The sequence below is a fragment of the Artemia sp. Qi Xiang Cuo genome, chromosome 8 (genome assembly GCF_049724085.1).
Source record: "Artemia sp. Qi Xiang Cuo chromosome 8, ASM4972408v1, whole genome shotgun sequence".
In the NCBI taxonomy this organism is placed as follows: Eukaryota; Metazoa; Arthropoda; class Branchiopoda; order Anostraca; family Artemiidae; genus Artemia; species Artemia sp. Qi Xiang Cuo.
Genome location: NC_142801.1, coordinates 55,404,528 through 55,423,381, shown reverse-complemented (window position 1 = coordinate 55,423,381; position 18,854 = coordinate 55,404,528). Strand labels below are relative to the sequence as shown.

General features: G+C 35.7%; 1 protein-coding gene across 1 annotated transcript in view; it reads left to right on the top strand.

Annotated features, from left to right (window-relative positions):
- The window catches only part of gig (TSC complex subunit tuberin), a 236,097-nt gene that overhangs the window by 170,310 nt on the left and 46,933 nt on the right, over positions 1-18,854 (top strand). The window contains exons 20-21 of the mRNA XM_089093612.1: positions 1,255-1,409; positions 12,320-12,459. Coding sequence (XP_088949738.1) covers positions 1,255-1,409; positions 12,320-12,459 — 295 coding nt within the window. The remainder of the gene's footprint in view (positions 1-1,254; positions 1,410-12,319; positions 12,460-18,854) is intronic.

The window sequence follows — 18,854 nt, the reverse complement described above, 5'->3', positions numbered from 1 at the left end:
CATTAGGATTTTGTTTGAATCTCCATGACCGCTGTCGTAAATTCGCACGGACCTTGTGGAGCTAGGAGGGTCGGAATCTCTTACGGGGGGGGGGGGGGAATTTACAGGGGAGAGGGAATCTCCTTCAGGGGGAAATTTCCGGGGGGGATTTTCTCGGGGGAAATCTCCTAGACCCCCTATAACTCTGTCATATGTCAATTAGGGTAGAAATAGACCTTCTAGTCACAGAAAAAACTAATCTTTATGAACTTTGGGTAATACTTCTGTTTTTTCTATTATTCAAGGGGGAGAAAAGTACAGGTATTAGACCCTTCTTTTTTAATTTCAATAATTATATAGCTTTTCTGTTGTTTGAAGGCTAAACTCTTAGATTTTAGATCCTTCTGTACATCCAGAGGCACTTAGGGCATTCAAGAACATTCATCCGTCATCTCTCATCGCGCTGGCCGCCTAAATACCTTCTCATTCAAGTTGAAGTGAGGCATTGAGATTTGTGGGGTCAGCTCTGGGAATCTGAGGTCAACTACGTCGTAGGGTTTTTTGAAGATTTTCTTTTCTTCTGGTAACGCATGTTGTCACTGGAGGACGATTTTTAAATGTGGATGTTTTGACATGCAAATTACACACCTGAGTTATCTCCACTTCGGGTATTTGACCATTTCGGTAATTGTTGTTTGTGTCGTCTTCTGTCGTAGAGAAGGTTAATTTTGAATGGCTCAGCTTGAGTCGGAGAGAGTACTGCTGGCTGCGCCAGATTTGAGACAGATTCCTGAAGGATGCATTTGCCTGGCCGATTGTGAAATCCACTTCTCATTGGCACGACCCAATATTGTGTGGGTAGACACACATAATATGAATTTATAAAAAACTTATCTGTAGTTGCTGCCGTTGCAAGGCAGCCCACCATTTATAAAATAAAAAGCAAAACACAGGTGAATTATGGATAAAACCATAAAACTCCTTATATCCAAACATCAGGTGTGCCAGTTCGGGAGGGGAAGCAATTGACCCCCTTTCTAGACTTTGAAAAACACCTTTTTAGTGTTTCCAAAGAACAAAATTGAAAAAATACCCCCCCCCCCCCCTCAGATTGCCTAGATTTGAAAATTATTTTTTGTATCATCATTGAATAAAACTGAAATAAAACCCTTTCCCATCTCCCTACATTTTCGCCAATTGGCGCCCCTGTTAAACGTGTTAATCTAAATAAACGAATGGTAACAATTCACATAATAATCTAGAACTATTGTTTAGGTGACACAGCGTGGGTCATGAGAATTGAAAATGACGGTTTAAATGTCGGTGATTCCTGTTATCCCAGAGATAATATTACTTCCATTTTTCTGCCAGACCTAGGACACAAACCAAACGACGCTGATATTCAAGATGAAGTTTTCGAAGATCTAAGGGTATGTACCTATTTTCCTCATGAATCATAAAAGTGTTTGTGGTCTCTTGTCACTGCTTGTTTGATCTCTCTACGGGGGAGGGGGAGGGTCTTATTACAGTTTTTTATTAAATTAAATAAAAAATAACCTTCGGTCGTTTACATGACCTTTCTGATGACCTCACATACCAGAAATAATCAGTGTCAAATGCCATATAATTTTTTATTTCTTTTTTTACGCTCTATTCTGAGGTAATATGGAAGTGGATTTACAGTAGGCCATTCCAAGCCACTTTCACAAATATTTGGTTCAATAGCCCACCAGTCATTCTATTTTCTGTTAGTTTTTTTTTTTGCATTTTTGTAACTGTCCAGTGTAAAAAAAAAAAAAAAAAAAAAAAAAAAAAAAAAAATTAGTAAGCTCACAGGATCAACAGGAACAACAGGATCAGGGTTTAAGTATTGTCATATTAGACAAAATGAAGAAACCTGAAATAAACCTGGAATGAACCTGAAACCTGAAATAAAACCAAAAACTGAAATAAAACCAACAAAATAAAACCTAGATAGCCTTTGCAGAAAGCAGCTCAATTAGTAAGCTCCTCAACAACAGGGTCAGGGCTTAGGTATTGTCACATTGGACAAAATGAAGAAACCTGAAATAAACTTGAAATAAACCTGAAATAAAACCAGAAACTGAAATAAAACCAACAAAATAAAACCAAGATAACCTTTGCAGAAAGTAGCTCAATTAGTAAGCTCCTGAATAATAGGGTTAGGGTTTAGGTATTGTCGCATTGGACAAAATGAAGAAACCTGAAATAAACCTAAAACCTGAAATAAAACCAAGATAACGTTTGTAGAAAGCACCTCAATTAGTAAGCTTCTCAACAGCAGGATTAGGGTTTAGGTATTGTCACATTGGACAAAATAAAGAAAATTGAAATAAAACCAAGAAACCTGTAATAAACTTGAAATAATCCTGAAACCTGAGATAAAACCTGAAATAAAACCAAAAACTGAAATATAACCAACAAAATAAAACCAAGAACCTCGGAACGCAAAACTCTAAATTTAAAAAAGGTTGAATTGATTTGAAATTTTTAAAAACGAATAAACATCATTGTTTCTTCTTCTTCAAAGCTTTATTCATGTCTAGCAGTAGGGTCTTAGAAATTAGTTTTGTCACATTGGACCAAAAGCCTGAAATTTAATTTCCGTCGTGATTAGAAATTGTGCTGTTATAAATTAGAAATTTAGTTAGAAAAAATGTTGCATTTTTTCCTTAAATTATCCCTTTTGAGTTTGTATTCTGTTAGGAAGCAAACACTCACTTATTCAGAATTTCTTGTGTTGTCATATTTTTTGTTTAGTTTTCTATCGTGCAATATATCACCGATATATTGCGCGATATATCGGTGATATATTTTGCACTAAAGTGCGCCATTTGGTATTTGTGCTTTTTTGTCTATAGGTAATGTTTTTTTTGTTGGGTGAATAAACATTAATCTAACTATCAGCGTAAATTATCTGTCTATTCAGGGTCTAACTATTAATCTACATGATCTATCTATTCAGGGTCTAACTATTAATCTACATGATCTATCTATTCAGGGTCTAACTATCTACATGATCTGTTTATCTACAAGATCTATTCTAAAAGAAGAGAAAGTATTTCAAAATTATGTGAGTAATCAAAATAAACACTACTTGAAAATGTAGGCTTTCAAGCATATTTTCTGTGGAGATAAATACCCAAGCCTAAAAAATGTGGCTTAGAAACGTAAATAGAGAGTACGTTCCAGTTTCGCCAAAAAGTTAGTTATACTTCATAAAAATTTAATTTTTCTTTCCAAGTTTGACCGAATTAACTGGTGAAACGATCGTAAATTGACTTCATATTGACAAAAATACCCAAGCCTAAAAAATGTGGCTTAGAAACGTAAATAGAGAGTACGTTCCAGCTTCGCCAAAAAGTTAGTTATACTTAATAAAAATTTAATTTTTCTTTCCAAGTTAGACCGAATTAACTGGTGAAACGATCGTAAATTGACTTCATATTCAATTTTATATTGATTTTTTCTTTGAAAGCCGTTAACTAATTTCTTTAGTAAACTAACTTCTGTACAGTCGTCAGATTGAGAAAAATGGAGATAAATGACCAAATGTAACAGAATTAATTAACATTAAGGTATTAAAACTCACTCATTTAATATTTTACTTATTAACTATTAAAATTACTCATATTCTTATAATCATTATAATACGTTTTAAGGCATTAGTTAATAAATCTTTCCATGTTCGCAGTTAATTCGTATTAAATTTGGAGTAAATACGTATTAAATTCAAAATTCTACCTGGAAGGTACCCAGATAGAGTTTTACGTACCAACTTCTTCGTCCTCTTCTCACTTAGAGAAGACAGTCAGAGAATCCTCAGTACGAATAGCCAAACCGCTGGAGGTGATGGATATAAACTTTAGGAAATATATATTTGGACAAAATGTAGTAATTTCCTGACATTTTGGTTTTCATTATTTGGTTTTCATTATTTGGTTTTCATTAATTCTATCTTGCCAAAAATTTTCACTTTTTGAGTCTTCGCGTTAAGTATTGTTTTATTACTTTTATGACTTATGTAATGACGGTAATAATTAAAAAAGAAAATTACGAGAATGAATAGTGTTTTTCTTCGAGCTGCCGGACACATAGTTCAAGATCAACTGGGCTTCAGAACTGCCCATTGCACTGTTACCTCTTTGCCCAGTGTCGTCACTATTTATCCATTATCATTCGGTGAACCATGTTTTGAAGAACTGAAAAGACTGCTGAGGAGAAATGGCCACCTCAAAGAGATGGTTGCAGATAAATATGCAGTGCCGAAGAAAGCTGCACCTAGTATTTACTGCAATTAACTGTCAGAAATATGCTATTCGCATTCTCATGATAAGAGATATAACATTTGCTGCCACAAGTCTGGTTCACCTTCTTCTAAAAAAAATGTATTACAAAAGAAAAGTAGTAATTTGTATTTTTGAAAATATATACAAAGTTCATTCAAATAAGAACGAAGATTTTAAAATTCTGCGGACTGCTTAGCTTCGATTTTTTTTTTTCTGTATGTGTCATCACTTGGGTAAATGCCAATAAACCATGTCAGTACATTTTGGGAACTGGTTTGCCGCAATAGCAAAGCAAAATAAAATTGACAATCAAAGTTGCATAGTCCGTGAATTTAAACCTTCACCCTCTTATTTTAACAAACCCTTTATCTAGATATAAAACCTCATTTTGTCAATCTCTTTGCCCTCCCCCTCCTATTCCCATGAAAAATAACCTATAATGTCTTCAACCTCTTTTTCACCCCTCCCTCTCCTTGGATTGTTTTGTTTTGTTATTAGAACGCTCGTGTATTTATTTATTTGAAAACCTATCTGCAACAGCATAGAAAGGATCTAGGAAAAACCAAAAAAAAAAAACACATACAAAAATAGTGATCTTTTACAAAAGCAAAACAACAGCAACACAAAATAACAACAGACATGGCACAACAAAATGGAGCATAATAAACGAAAAATAGAGAAAGAATATCGAAATCACTGTAAAGAATCTTTTGGGTTTGTACAGTCGTGATCAAAATAGTACACAGCTGTTTTCACTTTCGGATACAACTTTATCCTTTCTATTAACGATCCACTCAAAAAGTTCAGAACTGGGCTAAATTGCAGTTTTTCGGCCATGCCGTTTGTTCAAACACAGTCAAAGTTTAACTAGCTGTTCATAAATCACAGTTCATAAGCAATCAGTCAAACAAGAGAATAATTTTGGGTTAGAATACATAATTAAGTTTATAGCCAATTATTGCAACAACAGACAAGACGAAAGAGACGGAGCATAATAAAAGAAAATAAACAAAGGAAACGTAAATGGCAATCAACTCACAGGAAAAAATCACTGAGATGAGAGAAACAGATTTCTACTCTAATACTTGCACCCGTTTTGGTGAAACTCGATTTTGCGACTATGTTTTGCAATTTGTCCAGCAATTGAGACTTCGGGTCCCCTACTTCTAATCTACTAGTATTTTACGAGCTGTACCATGGAGGCAGGCGACGCAAATACTTACGAAATCGGATAATAACGTCGGTCTTATTATGGGTTGATCAGTTTGTGTTGACTATTTTTTAAAGGGATACAGAATGTGAGGAAGTGCAACAGAAAGCTAGCATTATAAAGGCTATCAAGGAATATCCGGTTAAAATGAAGTTTATATGAAACCATAGAGGTGTAATCTGAGCCGATAAAAAATAAGCATACGGCTGTGGCGGATAGAGCTGGGAGACCGAGATAAATGAAGTGGCCAACTCTATCGACACAGCTATTCCCAAGAGTTAAAAATTGAACTGGGTTATTCATATTCGAATTAAAAAGGATGATCTTTTATTTCGCAAAGTTTAATTATAATCCTAATTTTACTTCTGAGAGGGCTCATTCGATTGGAAATTGAAAGTTTTAGTTCACTTTTTAAGAGTCAAAAGAGATGGGAGGGCAACTAGCCCCCTCCCCCACGCCCTTTTTCCTCAAAACCATCTGATAAAAGTTTTGAGATATCGATTTTGTTAAAAATAGCTCAAAGGTCAGATAACAAAAACTCAGGTGTCGACACAACCCCCAGAACCCTGGGAGAGGCGTTGTAAGTTATGCCCTGTGGGCATATATGGTTCTTATGGAAGGGATGCTCGTAGAAACTTCAAATAGGGGTAATTTGATTGGAAATTCAAGTTCTAGTTAACTTTTTAAGATTTAAAATAGATTGGAGGGTAACTAGCCCGCTATGCCCTTTTTTCCCCAAACCCATCCAATACGAATTTTGAGATAGCCATTTTTTTTAAAACAGTTCAAACATCAGACAACAAAAAGTCCAGGGTCAACGCAACCTCCCAAAGCGCGGGGGAAAGTGTTTTAAGTTATTCCCCGGGGGCGTATAATGTGTTAATGTAAAGGGTGGTCGTATAAACTTCGAAGGTGGCTCATTTGATTTGAAATTGAAAGTTTTAGTTACCTTTTTATGAGTCAAAAGTGATCGGAGGGGATCTACACCCCCCCCCCCACACACACACACACCCTCTCTTTCTCAAATGTATCCACTGAAAATTTGGAGATACCCAGTTTGTTTGAAATAGTCCAACGATAGTACCCCCTCCCCTCCTCCTCCCCCCCGAGCTCGGGAAAGGGTTCTGATTCATCCCGTTGGGACATATAAGGTTTTAATGGAAAAGGTGGTCGTATAAACTTTTGAGGGGACTCAAGTGATTAGAAATATAAAGTTATAATTCCTCTTTTAAGAGTCAAAAGTGATCCGATGGCAACTAGCCCCGCCCCCTCCCAACCTTCTTTTCCCCAAATACGTCCGATCGAATTTTTATATAGCCATTTTGTTCAAAATGAACCGAAGATAATATAACAAAAACTCCATGGCTAAAACAGCCCCCCAGAAAATGGGGGCAAGTGTTGTAAAATATGCCCTGGGGGCATATAAGATTTTTGTCGACGGGATGGTCGTATAAACTTTGAAGGGGGTTCATTCGATTGTAAATTAGAATTTATAGTGCCCTTTTTAAGAGGCAAAAGTGATTGGAGGGCAACTAGCCCCCCCCCCAAGACCCTTTTCCCCCAAATGTATCTAATCAAAATTATGAGATCCCGATTTTGTTCTAAATAGCTTAAAGATTAAATAACAAAAACTCCAGGGTCGATACATCTCCCCAGAGCCCAGGGGAAACTATTGTAAGCTATACCCCGGGGCGTATAAGGTTTTATGTAAGGGGTGGTCGTATAAACTTCAGAGATGGCTTATTTGGTTGGAAATTGAAAGTTCTAGTTTTCTTTTTAAGAGTCATCAAAAGTGATTAGAGGGTCATCCTTAAAGACATAATTTCCGAACCTTCCAACTACGTTCAACAAAATGGCTATCTCAAAATTTTGAGGCGTGTATGGGGTGTTAGTTGCCTTCCAATCACTTTTTACTATTAAAACAAAGGCCACTCCTATTTCCAATCGAATGAGCCCTTTTCGAAGTTTCTAAGACAACTCCCTCGATACGAAGTGCCCTAGTCTAAAGAAAAAATAATAATAAATAATACATTGTGCCAACATCGTAGAAAACCCTCCCTATTTCTCATCCCCACACTCGCAAAATTTCCCGAATTTTTAATATCAACTTTGAAACTACTTCCTATTTTATTTTCTAAACAACTTCTATGCATCACATCCCTCCCAAAAAATTTCCCTTCTAAGTACCTTCAGTTCTTCACAAAAGGGCATAAAATGTTCTAAATCTTCAGACTTCCCGCACATCGGACAAGTGAAGAGACCACTCCGTACCTTAACCCTCCCTAAATACTTTCTTCTCCCCCCAATCTTCATAAAATTCCCCCTTACTGATAAAACCCATTTTAAAGTATCATTTTGGAGTCCAAATTTTAGATATATTTCTTTTCCCCAGTCTTCTTTAATTTTTCTATATATTCCAGGGGATTGTGACTTAACCTTGTTTTCTTGCCAAACCTGGATCTCTTGATCTTTTAGCACTTTTTCCACAGCTTTTGCAATCAATCCAGTGTCCACCCCAGGTCCAACGCCATCATCTTACCCGTCTGATAGCTCACAATTGTCTAGTATACTCTTAATTTGCACAGCTCAAGAATCTCTTCTTTTATCCAATAACATTTCATTGAAAGCATTTTTGTTAACTGATAATCTGGCATAGCAAAAAATTTTTCCACGATAACCTACCATACGCACTAACCGTTTATTTCTTAAGCTAAAAAGACCCAGGTCATCCTTTATAACAATGCTATTAAACTTTTTATCTAACACTAAAAATTTTTTAAAATAATGAAGCTGTATCCTCTCCATTTCCAACTCTCTTTCGTGTCCCCATATCTCTGCCCCATAATGTATAGCAGATTCTGTTCTCCTTTCAAAAATAAGCTTTTGTAGCTTGATATCTTTTGCTCCTAAATCCTTAATACAACTCTTCAAGAATATACCACTTAAACTTTTACCTTTACTTGACATTAGAGCTATGTTTCTTGTCCACTTACCATGTGAAACAAGTCTACAGCCTACGTAAGTATACTCTACACTATTTTTATAACTCCCCTCCCGTAACTAAAATTTTCTTCAAATGTCTTCGATCTTCTTGTAAAAACCATTACTGCTGATTCCTCTTGATTTAGAACCAGTCTCTTTTCCATAAAATACTTTCCTACACTCTCTAATGGATGCTGCAGATTCTCTCTACTATTTGCCAATAAAGCTATATATCATCGGCGTACAAAAGTGTGGACATTTTTTTTATCAAATAATTACAATTCACTTACTTTCCTTTTCCTTTAATAGCTTTCAATGTCATTAATATACAACGAAAATAACTTCGGTGACAAAGTACAACCTTGTTTTACCCCTAACCTGCTAAATATTTCCCTCAATGTTTCCTTACCAGCCCGCACTACAAACTTTACCGTCAAATACATTTGTATGAAAATTCACACAAACTGACGTGGTAATCCTAAATTAATCAAACAATGCATAAGAATTTCCCTATTTACACTTTCGAAAGCACCTTTTAAGTCTAAAAAGGCCACAAACAAATTATCCTATTTTTTCGTGGTGTATTTCCTAATTAGACTGGTTAAAATAAAAATTTAATCTATTGTACTATAATTTTCGCGAAATCCTGCCTATCTTTCAATGACTGTCTGTGATTTTTCTAGCCACTTATCTAATCTATTCCCCAGCACTTTTGCGAAAAGCTTGCTCACACCATTGCCCAAACTGATCATACGGTAATTCCTGAGTTTCATGCTATCCCCTTTTTTATATAACGGTATGGTGATAGTTGTATTCCATTGCTCTGGCCATTGGGGGTTGTTGATAATTGACGAAAATGTTATAGTGATTATTTGTATGACCCATACTTTTGCCCATTTCCATAGTTGCATTGGGATTCCGTCTAAACCAGGAACTGAATTACCCTTCATTTTTTTATGGTCTTAACGATTTCATCCTCGGTGACAGATTTTATTAAGTCAATCAGATGTGTAGCTCCTTATTTCTTGTAATTCCTTATTTTCTAAGTAGTCTGGCCATCTTGTTGCCTCGATTGCATCTTTTTCTTCGTTTGCATTCCTAGTTTATTCTTTTACAAGCTTCCTAAACTCTTTTCATTCATTTTTATAAAGACTAACCTTAGCCTTTCAGCTTTTTCAATCTCATACTTCCTTTTTTTTACCTTTATAAGATTCTTATATTCCTTTCTCTCCTTCTTGTAATTCTGATACAGTAGTTGAAAATAATCTCCTTCTTCATTTTCAGTGCCTTAGGCACCTTCAGTGCCTAAAGTTCTCCCTTTTTTTCCTACACTCCTCATCATAGAATGTCCTAATAGCCTGGTTCTCTCTATTTTTGCATATTTTCTCTCCCACGTCGTAAACTACCATACCCAAAATTTCTAGCGCTGAATCAACATTCCCTTCTTGGGCTAATTCTAGACTTCTATCGAGTAATTCCTGATTACTTAATTCCGTCACTAATTGTCCAAAATTATTCTTATCATCTTCCTCCACTCTTAAGTCTTTTATGAAGTCCACCCCCTAGATGAGATCTACTTTTACTTCTATGGTGCTTAGTTGTTGAGGTTGCTTCCACGACCTCTAAAGTTGCACTGATAGGAAAGTGATCGGACTCTACGACCATTAATACACCAAAATCTACGACCCTTTCACTCAAAGACAGACTAGTTAAAATGTAATCGATTATGCTTGGAGAATGCCTCGACAAACAAGTAAACTCCCTCAGATTCTTATTATTTCCAAATCTACCATTTAGTATCATTAAATTTTCATACCCACAAAATTCTAATAAATTTTTACCCCAGTTATTTCTACGACGGGTGTGGTCCCTACTAGTCCTCTGTGGGAGATTCGTAACAATATCTTCTAAATTAACAGTTGATATATCGTCTTGAATAGGACTCAAAACCGGTAAAAATTTCTACACACGCCCCTGTATAAGCATTAAAGTCCCCCAGAAAACAAAAACTATGATTCGGAAACTTCCTTGAAAAATTACGTTTTTCACGTTCTAAAATTGGCCATGTATCCTCTTCCGAAAAAGAGCTTGTTTCTGGGGGAATATAAACAGCACAAAAATAACTGGAATGCAAACAAAACACACTCTAAGCCAAACCAAGTTACAAGATTTACTTTTCAACCTATACATCTTAGTATTCGCACTAAAATTTTTGGAAACTAGCATTGCTACACCGCCATATGTTCTTCCATTTTCAGATTGTTTTCTATGCACTCCGTAGTACTCGTACCCCTTAGACACTTTTGGTTCTTTTAGCCACGTTTCAACTAAACATGCAAAGTCAATTTTTCCTTTTTTGCCAATAAATGTTCCCATTTTTCACTGCTTACCCCTTGGATATCTGAGACTAGTGAATCCAGTGATACAAGTATCTTGTGCTTTTGGTACACATTACGTTGAGGGCTTGTCGCTTGTTTCAGAGGGAGTATATACCTTAAGCGTAGGAAAATATAAAATATTGGCGACTTAGTGGTAGGAATTCTTCAAATTTAAAGCTTAGTTTACCATTTAGTATGCTTTATAGTAGTTATAGATAAAAATTGTTAAGCAAAATAGCGGAAAATGCTTGCGAAAATGAATGTTCATGTTGGTGCAAGTACATTGTCCAAACTGGGTATAGATATATTTAAATGCATAGAAATTAGCCCAATTTCAAATTCAAGATCGCTGCGAATATTCTAGAAGAAATATCATTTTATTCTCATATTAAAATTTTTATAAACCAGAACGGTGGAAATTGAGGTTAGGTCTCATTTTCTCATTTAGCTCTTTACATATTTGTAAAGCTCTTCCTGTTTTCTGTAAGCTCAAGAAAACAAAAATAATAAAGGATCAACAGGAAAATGTTGTACCATTCCATAGACTATTGGACAAAACTTGGAGACGGCAACAGCTAAAATCTTCTATTTTTATTATTGTTTGGTTGCAAAATTGACCATTTGAAATAATGAGCAAATCATGGCCCATAGTAACCAACAGTTTAGAAGGTTTTTACGAAAAAAAACTGTACTGATAAAAATTTGTCATTTAAAGCCGATCAAGAAATGGTAATTATTTTTTTTCGATTAATCTTAGCAATAGACGTTTATTGCGAAAAAAAATGAACGGAATTTTGAAAGTGCCGAAACCGCCCGAAAATGGTGTCGGACTGAAATGAAAAGTGAGCATTAGAATCATTATGGTCAAAAACTCTATCTAGGAGAATTACAGTACCCCGACTTGAATAATAAGGATTTTGCATGGGAATTACTGATGCGTTTCTTTCTTGTTCTTTTTTCTTTTTCTTAAAGAGCATATCTTTTTATTCTGGTCATTTGGATAGTCAAAGAGCACACATAAAAGCTTAAAAGCACACCAATCAAGGAGCAAATAGAAAAATAACATTGAAAATGTCGAGAAACTTACTTGTCTTGAATTCGTATGGAATGACCCAACGGGGAAAAAATAAACTGTATTATTATTATTGTTACTATTATTTCTTTTTTATTGCATCACTGCGTGTGAAAATTGACATAGCTCTGCGACAGTAAAGTTATATTAAAAAAAACTAATAGGTGTAGAAAAAGAGTATCCCCCTCTGGGATATTTGACAAAAGCTTGACAGAACGCAATGAAAAAAATATATTGTAAAATTAGTTTATATTTTCTTTCCGCATATTGCTAGGTTGTTTTTGCTTTCCCTTTGTCAGTAATTTAAAGTTTATCCATAGAAATGAGTTTGTCATATACTAATTATCTTTTAATTGTACTATCTTTTAATTATCATCATTTTTTTAAGGCTTTACAAACACGTTTTCATTCAATCGCAGCAACTGATTCTACTGAAAGTGATGAAGATAGTCATCTGAAAGAAAATGGCGAGGGCCATATTGGGGAAGGAGATGTGAAGGTTCGCAGGCAAAGTTCAACCAAAGAAAGGTAAACAAGGGCATGTTCATGGGGGATCTAGGGTTATCTGCCAGGGACAATTTTTAGCCCTGCTATCATAGGCAGCGCGCTAGCGCTGCCTAAGTAAAGAACGATGTGGGCACATTTTTTTTCTCCATACCCGGGCACTTCTTTTCGAAGGCATTCCGGGCACTCCGTACCCGGGCACTTCGTTGTCGTAGAAACTTCAAAAAGGGCTCATTCGATTGGAAATTGGAGTGGCTAGTGTCCTTTTTAATAGTCGAAAGGGGCCTTTTTAATAGGCCTTGAGGGCATATAAGAACAATTTTGGCACAATGTACTATTTATTATTTTTTTTTTCTTTAGAGCAGGGCACTTCATATGGAAGGGGTCGTCGTAGAAACATCAAAAGGGGCTCATTCGATTGGAAATTGAGAGTTCTAATGCCGTTTTTAATAGTCAAAAGTGATTGGAGGGCCACCAGCCCTCAACCCCCACGCCCATAATTCCCCCAAACACATCCAATCAAAATTTTGAGATAGCTATTTTGTTCAGCGTAGTTAATTTTCGGATAGAAAATATGTTTTTGAGGAGGACACTCCCCCACAACCCTCAGGGCAAGGGTTATAAGTTATGCCCTTGGGGCATATATGTTTTTTTTAAAATGTGTTGTTGTGGAAGCTTCAAAAAAGGCTCATTCTATTGGAATTTCAAAGGGCTAGTGCCCTTTTTAATAGTCGAAAGTGGTTGGAGGGCAACTAGCCCCCCCCCCCACGCTCATCATTCCCCTAAACACATCCAATCAAAATTTTGAGATAGCCATTTTGTTCAGCGTAGTTGATTTCCAGACAGAAAATATTTTTTTGAGGAAGACAATCCCCCACAGCCCTCTGGGCAAGGATTTTAAGTTATGCCTTGGGGACATAGAAGGTTTTTATTGAAATGTTTGTCGTAAAAACTTGAAAAAAGGCTCATTCGAATGGAAATTCGAAGGGCTGGTGTCTTTTTTAATAGGTGAAAGTGATTTTAGGTCAACTGACCCTCCGCGCACGCCCACCTTTTCCCCAAACACATCCAATCAAAATTTTTAGATAGTCATTTTATTTAACATACTGGAAAGTTTTGGAAATTAGATATTTAAGGATGACAACCCCTCCCCCCAGAGCCCTCATGACAAGGGTTGTAAGTTATGCTCTGGGGGCATATAAAATTTTTATTGAAAGTGTTGTCGTAGAAACTTCAAAAGGGCTCATTCAATTGGAAATTGAAAGGGCTAGTGCCTTTTTTAATAGTTGAAAGTGATTGGATAGCGACTAACGCCCCTCTCACGCCCACCATTTTCCCAAACATATCGAATTAAAATTCTGAGATATCCATTTTGTTCAACGTAGTTGAAGGCTCTGGAAGTTAGGTCTTTTAGGATGATAACCCCCCTCAGAGCCCTCAGTGCAATGGTTGTAAGTTGTGGCCTGGGGCATATAAAGTTTATTGAAAGCGTTGTCGTAGAAACTTCAAAAGGGCTCATTCAGTTGGAAATTGAAAGGGCTAGTGCTTTTTTGATAGTTGAAAGTGATTGGATAGTGACTAACACCCCTCTCACGCTTACCATTTTCCAAAACACATCCAATCAAAATTTTGAGATATCCATTTTGTTCAACGTAGTTGAACGTTCTGGAAATTAGGTCTTTTAGGATGATAACCCCCTCAGAGTACTCAGTGCAAGGGTTGTAAGTTATGCCCTGGGGGCATATAAGGTTTATATAGAAAGTTGTTACACAAATAATAGGCAGTACGATCGTGCTGCCTAAATAAAGAACAGGGATACACGAGAACGAGACAAGAAACGAGGACTAAGTAAAGAGGAGGACACTCCCCCACAACCCTCAGGGCAAGGGTTTTAAGTTATGCCGGGGGGGGGGGATATAAGAACGATTTTGGCACAATGTATTATTTATTAATTTTTGCACTTCGTATCGAAGAAGTTGTCGTAGAAACTTCGAAAAGCGCTTATTCAATTGGAAATTGGAGTGGCTTGTACCCTTTTTAATAGTCGAAAGTGATTGGAAGGCGACTAACACCCCTTCCACGCCCACCATTTCCCAAAACACATCCAATAAAAATTTTTAGATAGCCATTTTGTTCAGCGTAGTTGATTTACAGACAGAAATTATGTTTTTGAGGACAGTCCCCTGCAGCCCTTAGGGCAAGGGTTTTAAGTTATGCCGTCGGGGCATATAATGTTTTTTATAGAAGGCGTTGTCGTAGGAACTTTAAAAATGCTCCTTCGATTGGAAATTCAAAGGGCTAGTGCCCTTTTTAATAGTCGAAAGTGACTAGAGGGCAACTAACCCGCCTCTCACGCCCACCTTTCCCCCAAACACATCTAATCAAAACTTTGAGATAGCCATTTTATTCAACTTAGTTTTAAGTTCTGTAAATTAGGTCTTTAAGGATGACAACCCCTCCCCCCACAGCCCTCAGGGCAAGGGTTGTAAATTATGCCCAGGGGGCATATAAGGTTTTTGTATAACGCGTTGTCGTAGACTTCAAAAAGGGCTCATTCGATCAGAAATTGAAATGGCTAGAGCCCTTTTTAATAGCCAAAAGTGATTGGAAAGCAACTAACACCCCTTCCACGTCCACCATTTTCCCAAATACGTCTAATAAAGATTTTGAGACAGTCATTTTGTTCCACGCAATTCAAAGTTCAGGAAATTCTACCTTTGAGCAGGACACTCCATCCACAGTCTTCAGGGCAAGGGTTATAAGTTACGCCCTGGGGACATATAAACTTTTTATTGAAATCTTTGGCGTAGAAACTTGAAAAAGAGCTAATTCGATTGGAAATTCAAAGGACTAGTGCCCTTTTCAATAGTCGAAAGTGATTTGAAGGCAACTAACCCCCCTCTCAAGCCCATCTTTTCTCCAAACACATCCAATCAATATTTTAGATAGCCATTTTATTCAACGTAGTTGAAAGAAATAATTAACCGAGTCATACTGAAAATGAGCAGATATTAACATAAGTTGGGCGCAAAACCCCTATGCCTTCCCAAGGCCAGAACAAAATTTGCACTTTACTGAAAAAACACAAATGAATGTGCATTGTCAGTTTAATATACATATACTGATATTTAGTAATCAAAATGTTAATATTATTTGATTTATTAAAGTTATAAATATAAAACCATTTATATTTTTTCAGTTTTTTTTTTCAGCGTGATTATAATCTTATAATCGCATTATATTCATTGTAATTATTTTCATTATAGTCTAAAACAGTTCTCATTGTCGTAAGATTATTCTGCGAGAATCCACCTTTCCAGCTTGAATTGCTTAGGTAATTGATGTTGATTTCCTGTTTCTTGAGGTTGGGTTGTCTTAGTAAGGTAAAAATAAATTTTGACACTGGGGCTGTGGAGGTGACATCAACAATGAAGGCAAACTTATTAGGCATCTGGAGGTATTTGAAAATTTTTATTCGACATCATAGTGGTTAGAGGACGGCCGGATAGTGGGAAAGGAACAGAGAAGGAGCTGATTGCCCTCCAGTAGCCTTTGGCCTTTAAAAAGGGCCCTATAACTTCCAATTTCGAATCGAATAAGCCCCTTCGAAAGCTTTGGAGATGGCCCCTTCCATTTGAAGCGGGTAGTTGAAGTTTTTTGGCAATTTTCTTGCCCTTTTTTGGGCTGCTTTTTGAGGAGAAGCAATATATTTTTATTTTCCTTGTGTATTAGGGTCCTGTTAGCCAAATTTTTCATATAAGTTTCAGGCCAAAAAAAAATTTTTGCCCTTTTTGAGGCTCCTTCGTTAGATGAGGGACCAATTTCAAAGAGACTGGTCCTTGCTGGTCCCATTACTGTCTTTCGATATTTCGATATCGTATTAAAAACTTTGAACAAAATATAAGCTTTAATGAAATTTAGTTATTATCTGATTTGGTAAATTATTGTCAATTAGCAGTCTCAAAAAATTGAATATAATCTAAGAAAGTTTTAGTTCTGTAAAATAAAAATTGTCTCAAATTCTCTGATGGTAAATGAGAGTGGTAAAGTAACTATGTTGTGGAAAATGTGAATACCCTTGTATAAAAGATATATGAATGCATTGTAATATAACAGTAAGAAAAAGGATCATCGCTTCACTCTTGCTTGATCAATATGAAGCATTCATTTTTTGGATAAAGAGAAGGTTTATACTATCTTTTTTTGGCTTTTTTTGGTTTATACTATCTATACTATCTTTTTTTTGGTTTGGGATAATCTGAGCCCTCTATGAACCCTCATATGATTGGATAAAGTGGAGTTCTGAGAAAATGCTTTAGTGCACATCTTGCATAAGGTCTTTCTCCAGTATGAACCCTTATATGCGTAGATAAATTAGAACTCCGAGAAAACACTTTTCTACGTATCTTACATTTATAAGGATTTTTCCTGAATGAGCCTTCGCTATGAACCTTCATCTCCGGAGTCTTTTCCTTTAAATATTCTAAATATTCCATTTTGATCGCTACATGTATGCCAGTGGTTACTTCAGCATAATTATTTCCCTAAATCTCTTCTAAATCCAATTGGGAAAAAGACATTCTCATCCGAGTCGTTTAGAAATTTCTTATGTAGAGGTTCCATTCTTTCATTCGACATTTTTTTGCTTTTATTTGAGTTTTCACAACAATCAGCCATCTATAAAAAATATATATTTTCAAAAGTCACAGTTATATTTTATACTGACAGTTTATTCTTGTTTTGACTGGCTTATACGCAGCTGAAGGGAAGAGAACATTCTCAAATGTTCATAGAGAAAAAAAAAACAGTTTACCCATTGAAGCCTGCTTCTCCTGCAGTTAATAATCTTTGACATAGTTTTAGATATATAAAATCGACATAATCTTCAGTACATAGTGAATGAGTAGTTGCAAGCAATAAAACGTAATCTAACAAACTGCTAATCTAGTAAAATAAATTCAGTAAATTACCTACAAGAGTGGATATATCTTGTGAATAAACTTGTAATAGAATATTAATCGCTCATTTCATGACTAAACGGTTCAGGGTATCAGTTATAGTAATATATTATTATTATTATTTATTTTTAACCCACGCTGTACAGAGGTACAATACGTGGAGTATCACGAGGAAAAACACATAAAATGCAACACAAATCAATATATAAATCAAAGATTACCAGTTACAGAGTAACACATAAAAATTTAAAAGATACTAAAACAAAAAAGAAATAACATGAAAGGAGGGGTAAAGAAGAAGAGAGAAAAAGAAACTCACTACTTGTAGAATCTAATAAGCATTAATATGCAGAAATATGGACACAAGCTGTGATTATTATTATCATTATTTGATTGTTACTCACTCTTTACAATACTAAAAAATGTAGAGTGACCAAACAGAGAAAAACAACTAAACAAATAAAGGAAAAATAACTTACGACTGATGCGGAGAAAAACGGATATAAGCAGTATTTGAAAGTTTTCTGCGTAGTGCTTCCAGTTTTTCAATAATATTAGGAACAAGAAATTTATTAATAATTATCCGGTTTTTGGTCCAAGGTGGAAGAAACAACAAAAATTTACAAAATCTAAAATAATTAATCCGGATTCTTTTTAACTCATTTTTCTTAAGAAGGGGAAAAATTCCAGAAGCAAAAAGAATTGAATGGTCACAAAAAGTTGAGTAGAGCTTGGCCAACGCGAGTTTATTATATTTACCTCTATTGGCAACAATCTTAGCATATCCTAATTTAATTTTCATATTAATATCTAAGACTGTGCGCTGGCGCAAGCTCGGAAGACTATTAGTAATAGAAATACCGAGCCATCGAAGAGAATCTACGAGAGGGATAGTAAAGCCACTACAGCGAAGGGAAGTACTAGAAATGTAATTAAAAGAAAGAAATTTACATTTATCTACATTAATAGAAAGGCCTATGTCTGAAAAAGAAGTGGCAACACAAGAATATGCCCCTGTAAGACCGAGTGATGCAGATACTGGTGACTCAGAGGAATTTTACTTACAGTTACAGGAGCAAAAAGACAGGGTATCAGATAGAAATGTGGTATTTTTATTAGGAGTTTTTAACGCCCAGGTTTTTAGAAATATGAATAGATGGTATCCTAGCCTAGACAAAATTGGTGTAGGAAAGAAAAACAGTAATGGCTACAGATTGCTGCAATTTTGCAGGTATAACAATCTAGTTATAACCAATACAGTAAATTAGTTATAAAATGGACCATAAGCTAACGTGGTATTCACGTAATGGTAAGACAGCATACCTTATTGATTAAGTGCGACATATAAATCTGCTTAAACTTAAAAAAGTTGTCTGCAATAGCCCTGATTTAATAAAATATACGCCATAACTCCATACCAGCATGGAAATTACATTTTATTTTGTAGAAAAACAATTACAT